This window comes from Lontra canadensis, unplaced genomic scaffold, assembly GCF_010015895.1.
Source record: "Lontra canadensis isolate GAN:19392208 unplaced genomic scaffold, GSC_riverotter_1.0 scaffold5, whole genome shotgun sequence".
Taxonomy (NCBI): domain Eukaryota; kingdom Metazoa; phylum Chordata; class Mammalia; order Carnivora; family Mustelidae; genus Lontra; species Lontra canadensis.
This window is the reverse complement of record NW_022630999.1, coordinates 5,608,214-5,625,872: the sequence shown is the minus strand read 5'-3', so window position 1 is coordinate 5,625,872 and position 17,659 is coordinate 5,608,214. Positions and strand designations below refer to the sequence as shown.

General features: G+C 39.4%; 1 protein-coding gene across 3 annotated transcripts in view; it reads left to right on the top strand.

Moving 5' to 3' along the window:
- DAB2 (DAB adaptor protein 2) overlaps positions 1-17,659 on the top strand; it is a 49,498-nt gene that overhangs the window by 14,472 nt on the left and 17,367 nt on the right. For all 3 annotated transcript variants that reach the window (XM_032851375.1, XM_032851374.1, XM_032851373.1), the window contains 4 exons: positions 13,454-13,639; positions 14,819-14,958; positions 15,660-15,758; positions 17,398-17,529. In XM_032851375.1, coding sequence (XP_032707266.1) covers positions 13,549-13,639; positions 14,819-14,958; positions 15,660-15,758; positions 17,398-17,529 — 462 coding nt within the window. In that variant the 5' untranslated portion in view covers positions 13,454-13,548. Of the gene's footprint in view, positions 1-13,453; positions 13,640-14,818; positions 14,959-15,659; positions 15,759-17,397; positions 17,530-17,659 lie in introns of those variants that run through there.

Below are 17,659 nucleotides of genomic sequence, written 5' to 3'. Positions count from 1 at the left end.
AGAAATATACAGTTAAGACACTAATTATTTCTTCAATCTTGTAGAATAATAATTAAATCAAAAGTAGAAAAACAAAACTATATTGTGACTGGGGGAAAAATAATACTTTTTTAGGCTCCTCAAAATCAGTGGTGAATGCCACCTCAGGAGTTTATCTAAAAAGGAAAAAAAAAAGAAATGAAATATACAAAACTCGAGCCTTTGGAAATGTTGTCTAATGACATACCCAGGATAATTTTCTTAGATATCTTATTTTTATGCAGCAACTCAAAAAAAAAACTTTATTTTTTTTTTGTCCCTTCCCCCAGCCCTGGAATGATTTTAATGTCAGAAAAGATGATGTAAGAAAGCAACCCAGTAGAATACGTAAGTTAGAAAATCTTCAAAAACACTCTTTAAATCCTAGAATACACTTTTTCTTAAATCTATACAGAGTAAGGTGAAACTCGAGGTCTTTTCCTTGTGCTCTTTCATTACTATAACTAGGAAGAAGATGAGTAAGTTGTATCCTCATTTCATAAGTACACTTAGTTCTCTGAAACTCCACATCCATTTTAATCTTATTGGTAGAAGTCACTTCAATGAATTGCCAAAGGTGGTATGGAAATTGACCGTCTGAAAGCTTCTTGGTTAAGGAACATTGTTTAATGTTTGGGATCACATGGGGTGGCTTTTTCCATGGAGGCTCTGGTAGATACAAAACTCCTTGAATTACTTTTCCAAACTTGCTGATTGTGCTTCTTGATTCCTAAGATAGATGTCTGGCCGTGTCTATGGAAGGCAGGACCCGTTAATGGTGATGACTTACATGATTCTGACGGCATAATTTTGGTTACATTTACTTGGATTTATAGAGAGAGAGTTCATGAAACAACATCTGCCTCACATGCTGAGACTTTATAAGTAAAAGTCTGACATTAAGTGGTAGGTTTTCTAATTGCAGTTGGAACTACCTCTGCTCATCTGTCTGTGCTGTGAAAGGACCCTACACAGATATTTCAATACAGTGGGATCATTTGTTGTTTGATGTAGTTGCTTCAATTGTGCAGCAACTAAAATCCCAAATCTGCTTCCTTTAGCAGGGGTGAGTGTGCTATCTCGAACTTCAGTTTAATTTAAAAATACACTTATTTATTCTCAGTACTTACTTGGTCCAATACCAGTTCTGAAAAGATGAAAGAATAATGACAGAGCGTGAACTTTAGCTCAAAGGTACTTGTGCATTTTTGCCATCTTGTGCTCACTCCGCAGCAGCTTCTTGGGGTGTTTATAGATAAACACAGCTTCCGAGCAGGACCTTTTTTGGATCCTGCCACCTAAATTTTCCACACTTGAGTAGTATTAGCATATTACCTCAAGAAGCAAGAAAACAAGTTGGTAGATCCAGCTTTCTTCTTGTCCACCAGAACCTGAAATTACCTAGGGATTTCTTATCTGTTAATTTACCTAATTTGGTCAGCAACCAAGGAGTAAGCAAATGAGCCTGTATACTTACTTCTCCCAGTTGAGTTCCCCTGGCCTTTTAGATAGCATCCTGGAACTTTGTAACCTTCAGTGTGGTAGAACGCTGCAGTCAGGAGGGGAGAGGGCTGGTCATCAGGTTGCTGGTTCTATGCAGACCTGAAATTTGGCAAATAAGTAGAAAAGTCCCTTTTTATTCGGTAAATGATTCTTTTTGTCTTCTTCTTATTTAAAAGCAACCAAGTCTTTTTTTTTTTTTAAGGGAAATTAGCTAAGTTAGGAAGAACCATCCATAAAATGATAATTGATATATCAAGCATACAGATAACAAAAAAGTAGGTTTTTGGTTTTTTTGTTTGTTTGTTTGTTTTTTCTTGGCTATTATACACAATGTATTATATTTTAATCATTTTTTTAATTTATTTTCAGCATAACAGTATTCATTGTTTTTGTACCACACCTAGTGCTCCATGCAATCCGTGCCCTCTCTAATACCCACCACCATTTAAAAACACATACATTCTTAACCACGGGGCTTAGCAGGGCCGCCATCATTCTTAAAGATAAAGCACGAATGCCCTATTGGAGGTGGAGACCTGGCCAACTAGAAAAGGTCCTATCAGATGTGGACATGTGAGCCAATGGCAGGTTTCTCATGGAAGGCTAATGCCAGCTCTAAGGGGAAACTGGACACTAAAACAAAGGACATATTCGACTGGAAAGGCCACCTAGAGCCCAGAGATAACATATTAGGGTGGGATCACTTAAACTGATTTTGTGTTGTGTCCTACATGGCTATAAGAACTTTTTTCTCATAGTTTTGGTCTATGTACAGACACAGAGAGAAAAAGAAGTTCTGCCTGTCCATTTATAATTTCGAAACACACCACAGTTTGACTTTTCTGTGCTGATGGTACAAGGCAGCTGGATTCTCATTCCTTTAAGCTCTTCAAAACACAGCTTGTCTCTGAAACATGAGTTGTGGAAAGGTACAGAAACACTCAGGCACTGGCTTTGAGGATTATATAAACGTGGGCCTCTGCCTGGAAAGGAAAACCACATTGGGATTTAATATAATTCAGCCAGGCTATTAAAGAAGAAACCAAATATCAGGCAAAGTTTCTTGCCTTGGAAGAGGAAAAGTTTTAGGTTACCTGCTTGCTTTTAAAGTGCTCTGCTGTAGTTGATCATAAAATAATTCATCTACATTAATAATTCGCAGCTCTTCATTCTTCCTTATGTTTAAAATGCAGATGGTCCTAAATAACATTCTTTTAACATCCACGGAGACTTTCAAGACGGCTATTGGAACGGTACTGGAGTAGAAAGTGGACTGTGTTTAACAATTAGAATCTATATGTAGAAGTATCATAGGTGAAGGGTGCAAATGAAAAAAAAAAAAAAACTATTGTATCCTGAAGTCCACATGCTAGATATGCTGTACACCCGTTTTGACTTAATTCAGGATTATTTCATATGGGAAAAAGAAAGCATGACTTGATGTTGTGTGTTCTAGGACACAAGCTAAGATTCATTTCTATGATTTATTTTAAAACTGGCTCGTAGCTAGGAAGAGGAGTTATTTCTGGTAGCTAACCTAACTTGGGAAGAATAGACATGAGAAAAAAATGAAAAACTTGCTGGTCAGTTTGAGTAAGTATACCTATATGTGAGGGAAGACTGGTGAAAAAGGTATGAATAGTGTCAGTGTATAGGCCTAGGAATCAAATGGAACAATGACAGCCCTTTTCCCTCACCCCGGTTCATTAGCTTTTGGACTACTCTTTTCCTGCAAGGGTCAAGCATGATATCCATTATACATTTAAATGCCAGATTCAAAGTAGAAGTCATATGTTTATTGTATTTTTATACCAGTTCCATAATGCTTCTCCTCAAATCATTCCCCAAAGTCCCTGCAGTAGAAAATTTCTAGAGGTTTCCATGTTAACAGTGGTATTTTTTTTTAACATTTTAAACCCTAAAACTGTTCCTGTAAATATTCTTTAGAATACCCTCTTTCCTTGGGTTTAGGATAAGGGAAAAGCAAACTGAAATACAGTATCCTCCTTTACCATTTAATAGTACACAACAGAGTTCTTCTAAATTCAAATTTTAAAACTGATTCATTCCATTTGCCTATTCCAATTATCTATCAACACTTCAGCTTTTAAAAATCTTATTCTTTCCACATGAATTTTCGGCATACTTTCTGGTTACTATCACTTCATAACTAGAAGTAGCAAACTCTGCAAGGGCCCCTTTCTGTCACTGTCACTACAGCGTGGTGTCCCCTGCCTTGTGACAGCACCTTGGTACAGGTTACTATGCCACCACCAAAACATGCCGGGTTTTCCCCACTGAAGCAAGCACTTGGTGGCAGAAGCAGGTGCTGCCATCACTGGCCTACAGTGGGGTTTCAGCATGTGGAGAGGAGTGCTCAGCAGAATTCTGTCACGTCTCCACAGTCCCTATGGTCACACAGCTCTTTCCGCCTGCTAACACATTCCACCCACTTAATATTATAAATTTGACTCATGGTACCAATGATGCTGCCCAAAGTGTGGAAGTTTCTTCTTGGCTGAGTTCGGTGGGAACCCTGACATTTCAGCCCAGGACTTCAGTGTAGCCTGCTCACTGAATACCCATTCCTCAGCCATAAAGAGGTTTTCCTTCTTCCCTATCCAGCCAAACACAAATATCTGCCCCATGTTGACTACTTCGGTCCATTGACCATTTCCCCCAGAATGTCTTAGTTTGCTGTACAGATTTACTAACCATATTGCCAGCTACCTTTGAGCCTAAAGCCCAAGGTATATGGCCTTCCCACCCCACAAAAAGCCATATTTATTTAGCCTTTCCTCAGAATTAATGGGAATCATTCTTGGCTTCTTCCATAGGTGACTTGATAGCTCTCTAATAGAAAAAGCAACAACTAATAAGGTGGTTCAAGATGGTACTTAATATTATAAGTTTGACTCGAGGATGGAGTCAATACCTTGCCAATCTCTCTTCCCCACATGGCTCGTGAGGTATAAGTACAAATGAGACAAGAGCAGAAAAGGAAACACATTGTTAGAGAGATCAGGGCCCCGGACCCCCACATGCAGAGCTCGGATAAATCAGACTGAAGCATACTGCACACTAGACCAGAGGTCCCCCATTCCCTTTTCCATGTCAGGTTGTGTCTGCTACATTGCCCTGCCCAGCTCACTTGAGATATACAGAGCACACGTGTCATAGCTAGTTGAGCTGTGTCCAGATGGTTACTGGTGTCAGGGGCACCATGGTAGAGCGTAACCCAAATGGTGCATTCCCAGCAGTGTAAAGCAATGACAGAAACATGATTTTCAAAGCTCCAAAGTTTCAATGTCACTTCCTTCCCTTTGTAGAAGTGAGTTAAAGGATAAAGTCAGACTCCAGCTTCTCTTCTGTATTTGGTCTAAGCTAGAAGAGGTGATGCCCAAGAACGAGGGTGGAGGGCGCCTGGGTGGCTCAGTGGGTTAAACCTCTGCTTTCGGCTCAGGTCGTGGTCTCGGGGTCCTGGGATCGGGGCCCACATCTGGCTCTGCTTGGTGGGAAGCCTGCTTCCCCTTCTCTGTCTACTTGTGATCTATCTCTGCCTGATCTCTCTCTGCCTGCCTCTCTGCCTACTTGTGATCTCTCTCTGTCAAATAAATGAATGAAATCTTAAAAAAAGAAAAAAAAAAAGAACTGGGTGGAATGACAGGGATGTTACAGTTGAGATGGGTAATGCACTCTACTATCAATTAACCCAACTCCAAGCCTTGCTTGTCCATGCGCACAAGAATTCCACGTGGCCAAAAGACCACAGGGATATTCCAATGCTATACTCTTTCTTAAAGTCTGAATAAGAGTAAAGAGGGGGTTCTAGACTCTGTGCCCTACGCATATCTTTGTTCATGCAAGCACACTAACTTATACCCAGCTTTCCCCAAGAGGCGGGAGCATACTTTGATTATGAATTTACACTTTCTTCTTTTTTCTAACATTTTTACACTTTCTTTTTCTACCTCTAACTAAATAGTCATTGTACTGAAACAACTGAGTAATGTGATTGTAAAATTAAGCATAAACTTAATACTTCAGCTTGGGAACAACTGCAGACATTCCTAGCGAACTGCTTGCATTGCCCAGTCTAGAGAATGGGCCTTCATCTGGATAGCACTAAGCTCCTTTTTACAGCTTAAATTCTCCTAAACGCTATTTATTTTGATCACTGTTTTCTAGGCTCTAGTAGGAGATATTCCTAATAAAAACTTATTTTAAAAACGAAATGGGTGTTGTGGATACAAAAACTAAGAGAGGTCATAATGAATCGAAAAATGTTGAAATTTGCCAACCCGAGAAGTCAAACTTCCTGTCATGTTCTGGAAAAAAAAAAAAAATGAAAAGGCCACACACTGAATAGTAGAGAATGTACTAAAATGAATTTGAATGCTTTGATCTGTGAGCTGCAACTCAAACCTAGCCAAATACTTTCTTCCAAGCAGCCAAATCAACATTAATAAGCCAATTTGACCAAATAGGGCTCCAGCTACCTCGGTAAAAAAGAATCCAGTGACACTGTATGATTAGATCATGTGAAGTCCTTTTTCTGTTTTGATTCAGAAAACATCTCTGAGATGAAATTATTCTAGGCTATCTTCCTGTTCTGTGCTTGCTTTATCTACTAAATAGAACATATTCTTGGTTTGGTCTGTATGTAATGGGTTTAGCAGTTTTCTTTAAAAATAGTTTTTAAAAAGTGACACATATAATGTCTAGGAATAGGACAGTAGAGCCTCATGTTAGGATCTAGATTTCTCTTGACACCAGCTCCATCCCAACCAGCCAGCCATTTAATGGTGGACAAGTTATACATTCCTTCTTGCCCTTAGTTTCCTAATCTTTAGTAGTGAGAAGGTGTGACTGATAATTCCCGGGGTTTCTTCCAGCTCCAAATCTATCCACTTGGCATTTCTTGAAGGGAACAAAGGATCGTGGAAGTAGATGGTTGGAACTCAAACCCAATCAATCTAGATGTAGCATGGACATCTTTTTAGTAGCTCTCCAGTAAAAATTCCCCAGGTGATGGGAACTTGACCCTCTAAACTGCCAATGGTAGTGATGTAGGCTTGGATTTGACTCTGTCTCTGGGTGGCTCCGAGAGTGTTCAGAAGCCAGAGTTGAACAGGGGGCTCTACCGCTGGCAAACACTCTCGCTTCTTCACCTGGGTCTTACTGGTTAAAGCACTACATCCTTCTCTGTGTGTACTTGCTAGCTGTTTGCTTGTTGGTCCTCGTTCTGAAATCGTTCAAACAGTTGCTGTGGAAAAGCAGGGTTGGAGACAGGATAAGAGTACACAGGATGCAGCACGTGAGACACCGCTTTGATTTCATCACGGCTGCCTTTCACTGAGCACTTTCTATATAGTAGGCATTCCAGTAATGACTCTGCAAACTATGTTCCCATTTTACATATGTGAATATTAGATAAGTTGCCCTGAGCTGCAGAGCTGCAAAATGGTGAAAGTGCATACAATCCCCCAAGCCTCAACCCTTAGCAGCTCTGCTGTCCTACCTCTACCTAAAATTAACTGTTTGGGGCACTCTTGGTCTGATTTGGTTCCAAAGACAGGAAAAGCTTCTCAGGTCCGTCCTTTAGGTCCTACACCGTGCTTCCCAAGGGTTCAAAGCAAGGAAAATGCTCTCTGTCAATGCATAACTTGTGTAGACCTCCTTGGCTCAGGCATGTTTTGTTCCTGACGCCCCCATGGCAGTGTCAGCACTTACAAGAAAATCTCCTAAGGACTCCTTTTCAGGGTGCATTAACATAGTCTCATTTCCCCAATTAAACAGGCTGTAAAGATCTTCCTGTCTATGGCACTGGGCCTTTGCAGAGTAGAGTAAACGTTCCCTAAAAGCATAGGATTCCAAGCAGTTTAAAGGAGAAAGGCTTTAAAACATCAAGTACCAGAAACAGCTGAACTTCGCTGTAACATTTCTGGCAACATCTCTTATTCACAAAATGCTACTTGAGAAATAATGGGGAAGGCAGCTTGCTGCCCTATTGGACCCCGAGATCTGCTTTAGAGGTTAATATTTCACGTGTCCTAATGCATTACCCCAGCTGAGACAGGAGTAAAGTTCCAAAGGACAAGGGAGCATGTTTTCTGACAAGTACAAAGTACTAGACACTAACAAAGATGTTTACGTTGCTTTGTTCTTGACTCCTCTTAACACTCTTTCCTGTGTCCATTTTATGTGGTATGTTCATTTCAGGGGGGATGAAGACTTTAAAAAAGCTTAGAAAATAGAGGTTAAAATCAGTGTGATTTTTTTTTCAAAAAGATAAGAGCCACCAATATCTATAGGAGACAAGGGAACACAGCTCATGTTCAATGTTGAGCCTAATGACTTACTAGTGATTGATTTGGTCTTACTGAGTCCATTAACTTACTCATAAAATAGACCCATTTTATATCACAGAGCTTTCAGGATAAATGTTTCAAGTACTTGATAAGTGAAGTGTTTGTCCCCTCCTCCTTAACATTAACAACAGATTCTCTACCATGTGTGGCATGGGACTACCATTAAGTTAATCTTTAAGTTATTCCTTTTACCAGCATTTTGAGACTGAGCAAGCAAATTTCTCTCTGCTGTGTATAATTATGATAGGAAGATTGGCTAGGAGAGAGAGGGGATACTTGTATCAGGGTATGGCTGAGAAACCTGGAATCATTAAATGCTATCTCATTGTCGCTACCCACACAATCCTAGTGGAGAAAAGGAGCCAGCAAGAAAGGAAGGGCCAGCCAAGCTTCTCCCTACATGAATTAGTCCCTGGACTGGGTCTATTCCAGGTTCTAAATACTAGACATCTTGCATGAATCACTTTAAGGACTAAACAAACTAGCATATTTTTTTTTTCTTGTGCAAGGGATATACTTGTCATAAGATGACTCAAGCTGTCTTCTGGTACACATTTCTCAGAACCTTCTCAGAAACTGAAAAAAGATGTTGCAAGCTCCAGAATCCCTTCTAGTCATCTGATTCTTGTGCCATGGAAAGGGGAAGTTCCCACATTCTTTCAGGGAGGTATGTGTTCAGTCCAGAATCCAAGTTATGTATCTTTGCTCAAATGGGAGGTAGTTTTCTTGACCTAGCAAAGTTTCTTTCACAACTTGCGGTCCTAAGAAGGAGTCTTAAGAAGTTGCCTTAAGAAGGAGTCAAGAATCTACAATAGCTTTAGATCCTCCTCTCTTTCCAGCTGTGCCTTCTTATTCCTCTCCTTGAGTTTCTATCAAAGGAAACAGCCCACACCCAGGAACAAGAACCAGCTACGTTTAGATGGGGAGCTGTTTATGTGACCCTTTGTATGTGTTTTTGAACTTGAATTTGTAATCCCTGCTTTCAGATAACACCCCATTGCATGTGTTTCCTGATTAATTTTGTGCTTCTTGGTCAGAAGAGTTTTTCTGTGACTAAACCCAAGGAATAAGAAAGCTGTAGGCTTTCTGGATGTCCTACGCCCACTTATTCCCCTTTATGAAAATCTTTTACCTCACTGGAGCTTTGAAACAGAACACAAAGATTTAATGCAATCTAGATAATTTTTTTTTTAAAACAATGCCCCTAATTTGGGAAAGTAATCAAAGAAAATAATAGGGAAACTTTTGGCCCCCAGATCCCTTTTCCAGGCCGAAACCGTTTCCAAAAACAATTCATTATAATACCTGCTGAAAGTTTTATGAGAACAATGGACAATTCTGCAACATTGTTAGAAGAATTATGCATTTGAGTTTTTACATGTTTAAGTTGCTTATTCTCTATAGAGGGACCTGAGTCTAGAAGCAGGACTTCCCCCATCTTTTGTATGTCAGATGGTAGCTTGGACATTTGGAAAGTCTGTGCTGGGGGATTTGCTCTTTTAACCTTGGGAGAAAGGTAAATGTTTATCAGTCTGGTATATGGGATACTGGAAGGATGCTTTTAGTGAAATCATTCAAAAAACCTCTTCAACATTTCTTTATAAAGGAGCTTATCTCTGAGTCTTGGGGCCTTGGGGCAGAGTCTACTCTGATCATTTCAGGGAACATGGATATATTTTAAATGGCCTGGCCTGCAGTACGGACCTACCTTTGGTTATTGCAACCTGATATACATATACCTTTTCTTCAGGGAATTTATACTAAAGAAACATTTTCTTTCTATTATATTTTTTTCTCCCTTGCCCTTATAACTTCTCATTCCTAAATAGTGGAAGGACATAACTAAAGAATACCAAATACCTTTAAAATGATGCCAGTGGTGTGAAAAGTTGTACTTAGTTGTCTGAAAAGAGAAGTTTTTTCTATAAAACCAAGGTAGCACCATTCGCTTCAGAACCCTTCCATCTTGGTCCAGTCGGCCGACACTAGATTTGAGACCTGGTCTTGAGCTGTGAGGTTGCTGTGTCTTATATCACTTTAATGACTTACACAACACCATTCCCACTCCCAAACCCCTCAAAATGTTTTGTGGCACTTGTCAAATTCCTTTAAAATATTCTCAATTTAGAATACAGTTTGCCAAATTTAATGACCTAAACATTTTCTTGTCAGAAATAACATCCTGCAGAAAAATACAACATTAAGCTCCAGAGATGTCAGTAAACTCTTCTACCCAGATTATTTTAAAGCTGAACTAGATGGGAGGAGGGATAGGCTTCAAGGAGAGGTCTTACCTACTCTTTTCAGGGGCAAATAGATAATTGGGATGAGCTCATGTGGGGGACCTTTCAAATATGTGGGCATATTTGAAAAGGTAAAGAATCAAACAAAAATGCTCTGAAAGAAATGAGAAACTTTGGGCTGCTATACAAAAGTGAAAGAAAAGGATGTTGAAGATAAGAAGGGGCAGAATATTTAAGCATCTTACAAACAAAACAAAAAACATCTAAATTTTTGTCCTAAATGCAAAGGGAGCCACCACAAGACCAAGCAAGAAAGTGTCAGTGTTATTCTAAAATTTAGAAGAACTTTATCATTTAAAAAAAAAAAAAAAAAGAATCCAGATCATTCCAACACAGAAAATACAAGCCATGGACAGGAGCATCAAGGTTGTTATGGGAGCAAAATGTCGGGAGGGAAAAGGCTCACAGAAGGGGATAGGTGTCTGGTGCGTGCAGTCAAATACCTCCAAAAGGCTGAACAGTAAAATAATTGGATTTGGTCGGGACACTCATCAGTAGTGTAGTTGAATTTCTGAGAGTAGAGTTGAGAGGAACAAGTCCTTTGAGAGGAAGGGAATATGAAAAAGTAAAGGGTAGGAGACTATCAAATTTAAATGTTTAATCATGAAAGGATCATGAGATGATGATTGGAGAGTTATAGGGAAGTGTTTTCCTTATTTCTGAGATGAGATCTGAGCACCTTATAAAGGAGAGGGCCCAATGGGGAAAAGATGAGGACACAAGAGGGTACATGTCTTTGCATCTCCCTAGGTCAGAGCTTGGTCTCACCTCCTGATGTTGTTAACATAGACAAATATCCTCTAGAAATGGAATAAATTCTCTGAAATTAAGAAAATAATTATTAGCTCACTGAAATTGGAAAAGTGTGGATACAACTAGGAGATTTGTCATGTCACCAGAAAACAGATCTTGGGAACCACTGAAATCAATTAAGGCATACAAAATAGAGGTGTTGTGTTAGTGTCCTAGGGCAGCCATAACAAATCACCAAAAACTAATCAACTTGAAACCACAGAAACCTATTCTCTCTCAGTCTTGAGATGAGAAGTCCAAAATCAAGATGTCAACAGGGTTTATTCCTTCTGGAGGCTCTGAGGGAGAACCTGTTCTGTGCTTCTCTCCCAGCTTCTGGAGGACATTCGCAATCCTGGTTTATAGATATGCCAATCCAGTCTTCACCTCTTATTCACATTACCTTCTCCTTTGTGGGGCTCTTTGTCTCAAATCTCCCTTTGCCTTTCTTTTATAAGGATACCTGTTAGAGGATTTAGGGCCCTCCCAAATCCAAGATGATCCCAGCTCAAGATCCTTTTTCCCAAATAAGGCTACATTCAAAGGTTTGAGGGTTGTAGTTTTGGATATATCTTTTTAAGGGCCACTACATGAATGTAATAGAGCATCTTTGTAGCCAGTATGAGGTTTCTCAGAGAAGAACCATCAGTGTAACTTGTGAGGAACTCTGGCTTGGGGCCAGACAGCCTGGGTTAGATAGACCCAGGTTTTACCACTTAACAGCTGTATCACTTAAAATCCCTGTGCCTTGGCTTTCTCTCGGAACAGTGAAATAATATTATATCATAATACTCGTGGGGTCACTCTGGATTTTTTGAGTTAATACACGTAATAGGCTACTAGTATCTGGCCCCCAACTAAATCTTGACTAAATAAGGCTTTGAGTCCTCTGCTACGTAAGACTTACACCTGTAAGGAGACTGTCTCCCTGGCTGCCTACTAGTCAGGTATCTTTGAACACAATTAGCTACTAAATCTCCAAATTAAATAATTCAATTAAAACATTAATCATATATAGATTTCTATATACGTGTGTGTGTTTTTCAATACTATTAAGACTATAAAGACCATTTAAAGACTCATGGGGGGAGGGACGAAGTATGCACCTTGAGGAAAATATGTTGACATTTAGGAAGCCAGGGAAGAGCAATTTCAGCTGACTGAGAAGCAAAAAATGTGAGACTTACTTTTTACCCTTTACATATCTAGATAATAACATACATTTCCATGTGATGGACATGGTCCTTGAATTTAAAAAGCTCAAATTAGGGCACCTAATTGGGTGGCTCAGTTAGTTAAACGTCTGCCTTTAGCTCAGGTCATGATCTCAGGGTCTTGGGATAGAGCCCTGCATCCGGCTCTCTGCTGGGTGGGAGTCTGCTTGTCCCTCTCCCTCTATCCCCCAATATGTGCATGTGCTCGCTCTCTCTCTCTCCCCCCGCCCCGCCTTCCCTCAAATAAATAAATAAAATCTTAAAAAAAGATAAAAAGCTCAAATAAATGGATGCTTTAGAAACAGAATGAAGAGAGATTTGGGGGTGGGTGGGATATACCAGTCCATGGGTGTCTTAACAGGTTTACAAAACTATGAATGGTTGCTATCCTCTGGTCTTCTACATGAAACTTAATGCTCTCTCAGAAGCTGTGTAGAAACTTTGACTCCTGGGAGGTGAAAGAACCTTTTGAAATATTAGTTCACGTCTGTGTGCTTACAATGACTCTAAGTTTTTCTCTTTTACCTGCCATTATACATAAGGGAGTCTTATGAGAACACATGCCACAATTGCCTTGAGGATAATAATGCTAAATAATAGCATAAAAGTATTGCCACTCAATGAATTGCACAACAGACATCCCATAAATTCACTCTTCCCCTGATAAGTGTAAGTGTTAATGTCAAAAATGGTTGTCCTTTAAAGGATAGTGCTTAGATAGCCTGGGAAATCATATGCAGAATCACAACATGTAAAAAATATATATTTATCAACAGGAATAAAATGTTGAACTTTATTCTTGACCCTGCCTTTACAACTAAATGAGTTTTTAAAGCAGAATTTACAATGTCTGATTTCAGATGCCAATTGCCATCTTCTCAGATTCAGCATCCAGCATATTTATATTTTGCTCTGAAATCTTATTTTTGTATGTGTGACACGTTTTGATCCCTATGTTTAATACTAGTTTTTTAATGCCAAAATTCCAATGCAAACTATTTAGGTGGGTAATCATTAAATGTTATCAGACATCAGTTCTTAAAGAAAAGCCTAGTAAACACCCTATTTCCATTTTGAAAATTACAAAGGAAACAGTCCTACCCACTCCTCTTCAGAGTTCAGTCCAATATGGGAGAAAGAACAAAATGAGTCTGAAGAAATATACTTTCAAATCACGAGTTGCCAGCCTAGTAGCATACCGCCTGGGTTTGCCGTGTTATGATCTCACGATGCCTCTAAACCCTGCCCACAGGTGTCTGTAGTGGGTTATGTTCATTTGAGACTTCAGGATCACCTGGTGTCACTTCGTGTCTGCTGGTGCTGGAGTTCGCTGTCTGCCTTCTCGCCATGTCTAACGAAGTAGAGACGAGCACAACTAACGGTCAGCCTGACCAACAGGCTGCACCAAAAGCACCATCAAAGAAGGAAAAAAAGAAAGGTATGGAGATATCCTCTTGAGGCCACTGAGGGGAGCGAATGTTGCTTACCTCTGAAGAAATGTGAGGTTTGAGGTGAATGAAGTAAGAACTGGCCCTTGGCTCCCTTCAGTCTCAGCCTACTCTCAAGTTCTCCTTAACAGGAAAGTTGGATTTTGGCAGAGATTACTTTGCCCCACTCCTAACAGGACATGTCTCTGATTTCACCCACTGGAGCTTGCTGGGAAGCGTTCATCATAGCTTGTTTGGTTGATAAACACCACTCTCCATTATTAGAGATTTATCTTTCGGTAATCTATTTACCACTTTGCTTCACTGAAGTAGCTGTTTTTCAAAAACCGAGATCTTTATTTTGTTAGACCTTGTTCTCTTGACCTGAAGTACCACTAGAAAGTGCCAGAGTCCTTAATCATTCATAGTTTGAGGATATGCCGTGGCTTGCCTGCCGTTTACTTTAGCTTCTACTTTAGCTATGGAATGAGATGACTGTAGTCTTTTTAAGAAAAGCAAAAGAAATTCTGAAGATGAGATGTGTATCTTAATGACTTTCAAATAAATTTATTCATAATTTTCTTCTACCTTATTGGCAATTCAAAGTGTTAGTAAATAGTACAGTAGCTTATTTTTCTTTCATTAGAAAAAGCATTATCTTCCTTACTTTCTCTTAAAAACATTTCTTAAATTATGAGGAATATCCACAAATCTACCTCACACAGTCCCATACATTTCCCATAATTCAGTCCTTTTTGCAATTTTTTTTTAAGATTTTATTTATTTATTTGACAGACAGAGATCACAAGCAGGCAAAGAGGCAGGTGGAGAGAGAGGAGGGGAAGCAGAGAGCCCGATGCTCCATCCCAGTCCATCCCAGGACTCCTGGGATCTTGACCTGAGCCGAAGGCTGAGGCTTTAACCCACTGAGCCACCCAGGTGCCCCCATTTTGCACTTTTAAGAGTTCACTTTCTCCCCACCCCAACACCATTTAGAGTATTACAGAATACAACTTCACTCAGAGGAAGTAAGAATGAAGATAGAATATATTTCATATTTGAGCAACTGTAATGTAACCAATATGTGTGCTACTCATCTTTGGAGATTCCGGAACATATTTGGTCATACCTGGGCATGATAATTAAAGGCATTTATAAATTTTATCCTATATTTCTTTTTTTTCCTTCAGGCTCTGAAAAAACAGATGAGTATCTTTTGGCCAGATTCAAAGGTGATGGTGTAAAATACAAAGCCAAACTAATTGGCATTGATGATGTGCCCGATGCAAGAGGGGATAAAATGAGCCAAGATTCTATGATGAAACTAAAGGTAGGAAAGGAAAGCATGCTTCGTCTCTATCTCAAGCAAATACCCAACAATGGGAATTATATTAGAAGTTTGTGTAGACCTATAACTCAGTTATTTGAAAGAAAAAAAAAAACATTTCTAATCACATAATTGATCCAGCGATGCTTCATTTTCAGTCTTCAGTTTGTTCGCACGTTGTGAATGCTGTTCTGGAGACCAGACTTAGTCATGTAGGTGCAGGAGCATAGATGCCTTTTCCTTTGGGCACATCAGGTATTCAGGTGAAATTCAGGTCTCTATCTGGGACCTGTAGCTCTTCCATGTTAGCCCTTTGGGTTTTTTGTTCTGTTTTGTTTTTAATTTTTAAATTCTAGTGCTATCACTGTGTGAGACTAAATAAATAAATAAATAAATAAATATTGTTAAATAAGACCAGAACTAGAAGGAACATATTTGAAGATCTGATCCCATCTTCTTGTCTTAACCAACCACTATTCTGAGGCCAACACAATTACAGTGACTTGTCCAAGTTCACCTAGCTAACTCATGATGTCCTGGCTTGATGTCTTCTATTTCATCCTGCCGTCTATCATGAAAGGTGCCTAATCCTTTTGTAGAGGGTAAACCAAGCTGAAAATAAAGCCATCTTTTAAATGTTTTAGTATTAAAAGCATCATCGGGTAGTTTTAACTGGATTTTTCTTGTTTTCCCAATCTCATCAGGGAATGGCAGCAGCTGGCCGGTCTCAGGGACAACACAAACAAAGGATCTGGGTCAACATTTCCCTTTCTGGGATAAAAATAATTGATGAGAAAACTGGGGTAAGAATTCACTTTCACTGACACCTTTCTGACCACCTGACTCTAACAAACAATTTGATGTAAATCTCAGGTCCCTGTTTTCCTTTTCAAAAGTCTGTAGGAAAAAAAGAGTATATATTACTTTTCCAGAAGTAACAGGCAGAAAACAGATAGGGTAGGAGGTGAGGAGCCAAGATACTTTATTTTGAAATTCATTTTCTGAAATGGATGTGAACCTCCAGTCTATAAACACAGATGTGTTATATATTTCACTTCAGTATCTTTTTGGACCCCAGGTACACAGAACTAGATTAACCCTAACCCCTGGTTTCCGATGCTGTCATAGATCTATCCCTGGACCTCATTTTAATATATTAACTACGTGCAAACTTACTGGCTAACCTGAAGCTAGAATATTACCTGTGACACATCTAGCTTTTCTGTCTACTCTTTTTTCCCCTTCCTCTCCACCCTACAGGTATAACCTTGCTCATTTTTTGTGGTTACTGTTACAAAATGAAAAATAAGTCTTACTTATTTTATTTTTATAAACTTATCAAAAGACAATCAGATCATACTTCAGGTTCTCTGGGATTTTATTTTCTCTACTCAACATCGTAAGATTCATTTACTTAAAATGTTGTTTGTAGCTCATTTTCATTGCTGTCAAGTACTCTGTTGTCTCAAGGTACTGTGGGAAGACCTCCCGTAATTACCCATGCTTTCCTTGAGATGGCCATTATCTATCGTGTAAAATCCTCTGGTCACATAGAGAGCTCTGGAACCCTGGCACCTGCTCACTCATCCTGCTGGTCCTCAGACACTGCTGTTTCCATTCTCTGTTGTCTCTCAAGTCTTTTTTCCCCCAGCCCATCAGAGAATGGTGGCAAGTTTCCTTCAGGCATTCTCTTGTTCCCCAAATCTTCGAAGATAACCAATATAAACTTTCCAGTGGCATTCGGCATTTGGAAACAAAAATCAGACACCTTATGACCACCTAAAAATATCCCTTGAAGAGTTAAGCCCTGCTATGTGCTTGAAAGGATCAAGAGAAAGAGGGCAGGGTGAGGGGGAGAATAGAGGAGAAGGTGCTGCTAAACCAATAAACCCCTTGCCCCATGTAACTCCTCGATAGTGATGTGAACATGGGAAATACTGGATGCCGGCATTTGGTAACTTCCAGAATGTTCTGAGATAATTTTTCTGATAGTACTTAGGATGGTTTTCTGGCCACTCAGAGCCATTGCCAAAGGATCGCTGTGCACACTGTTCTAGTTTAGTTATGCTATTCACAGGAGTTTGACTTTTAGTTGGGAAAGTCAACCCACTTGGATGATTTAGCAGTGAAATATTCCATGTTTGCTTTAGAAATTCTCAGTCTCCTGATCCTCAATCCTTTCTTGCTATGTGGTGTCACATCTTTGGGATGAAGACAATCAAGTATCAATATCCTAAAAAGTGTTTTCCCCACTTCCATTTTCTACTCTTTATTCCTTTTGGAGCCCTTACTAGCAAGGATAAATGTAGCTCTAAACCAGAGGCAATAATTTCTTCCTTCAAATGTTTTTGCTTTCTCGTATATGCCTAGGTAGCTGATGCTTTGTGCCACCATATAGATTCTAGTTTTATCAGTAAATCATTTTTTATGTCTCTTTTTCAGGTTATAGAGCATGAACATCCAGTAAATAAGATTTCTTTCATTGCCCGTGATGTGACAGACAACCGGGCATTTGGCTATGTGTGTGGAGGAGAAGGCCAGCATCAGTTTTTTGCCATAAAAACAGGACAGCAGGTAAGCTTCAAGCCTTGAGGTATACCTGGAAGGGGACTTAGGTCAATGTTTATTTTAAAACAATAATGAATTATTCCCCTAAATCCTGAAGGGACTTGGAAAATTATCATGGTCCTTCTTGTTTTATTAA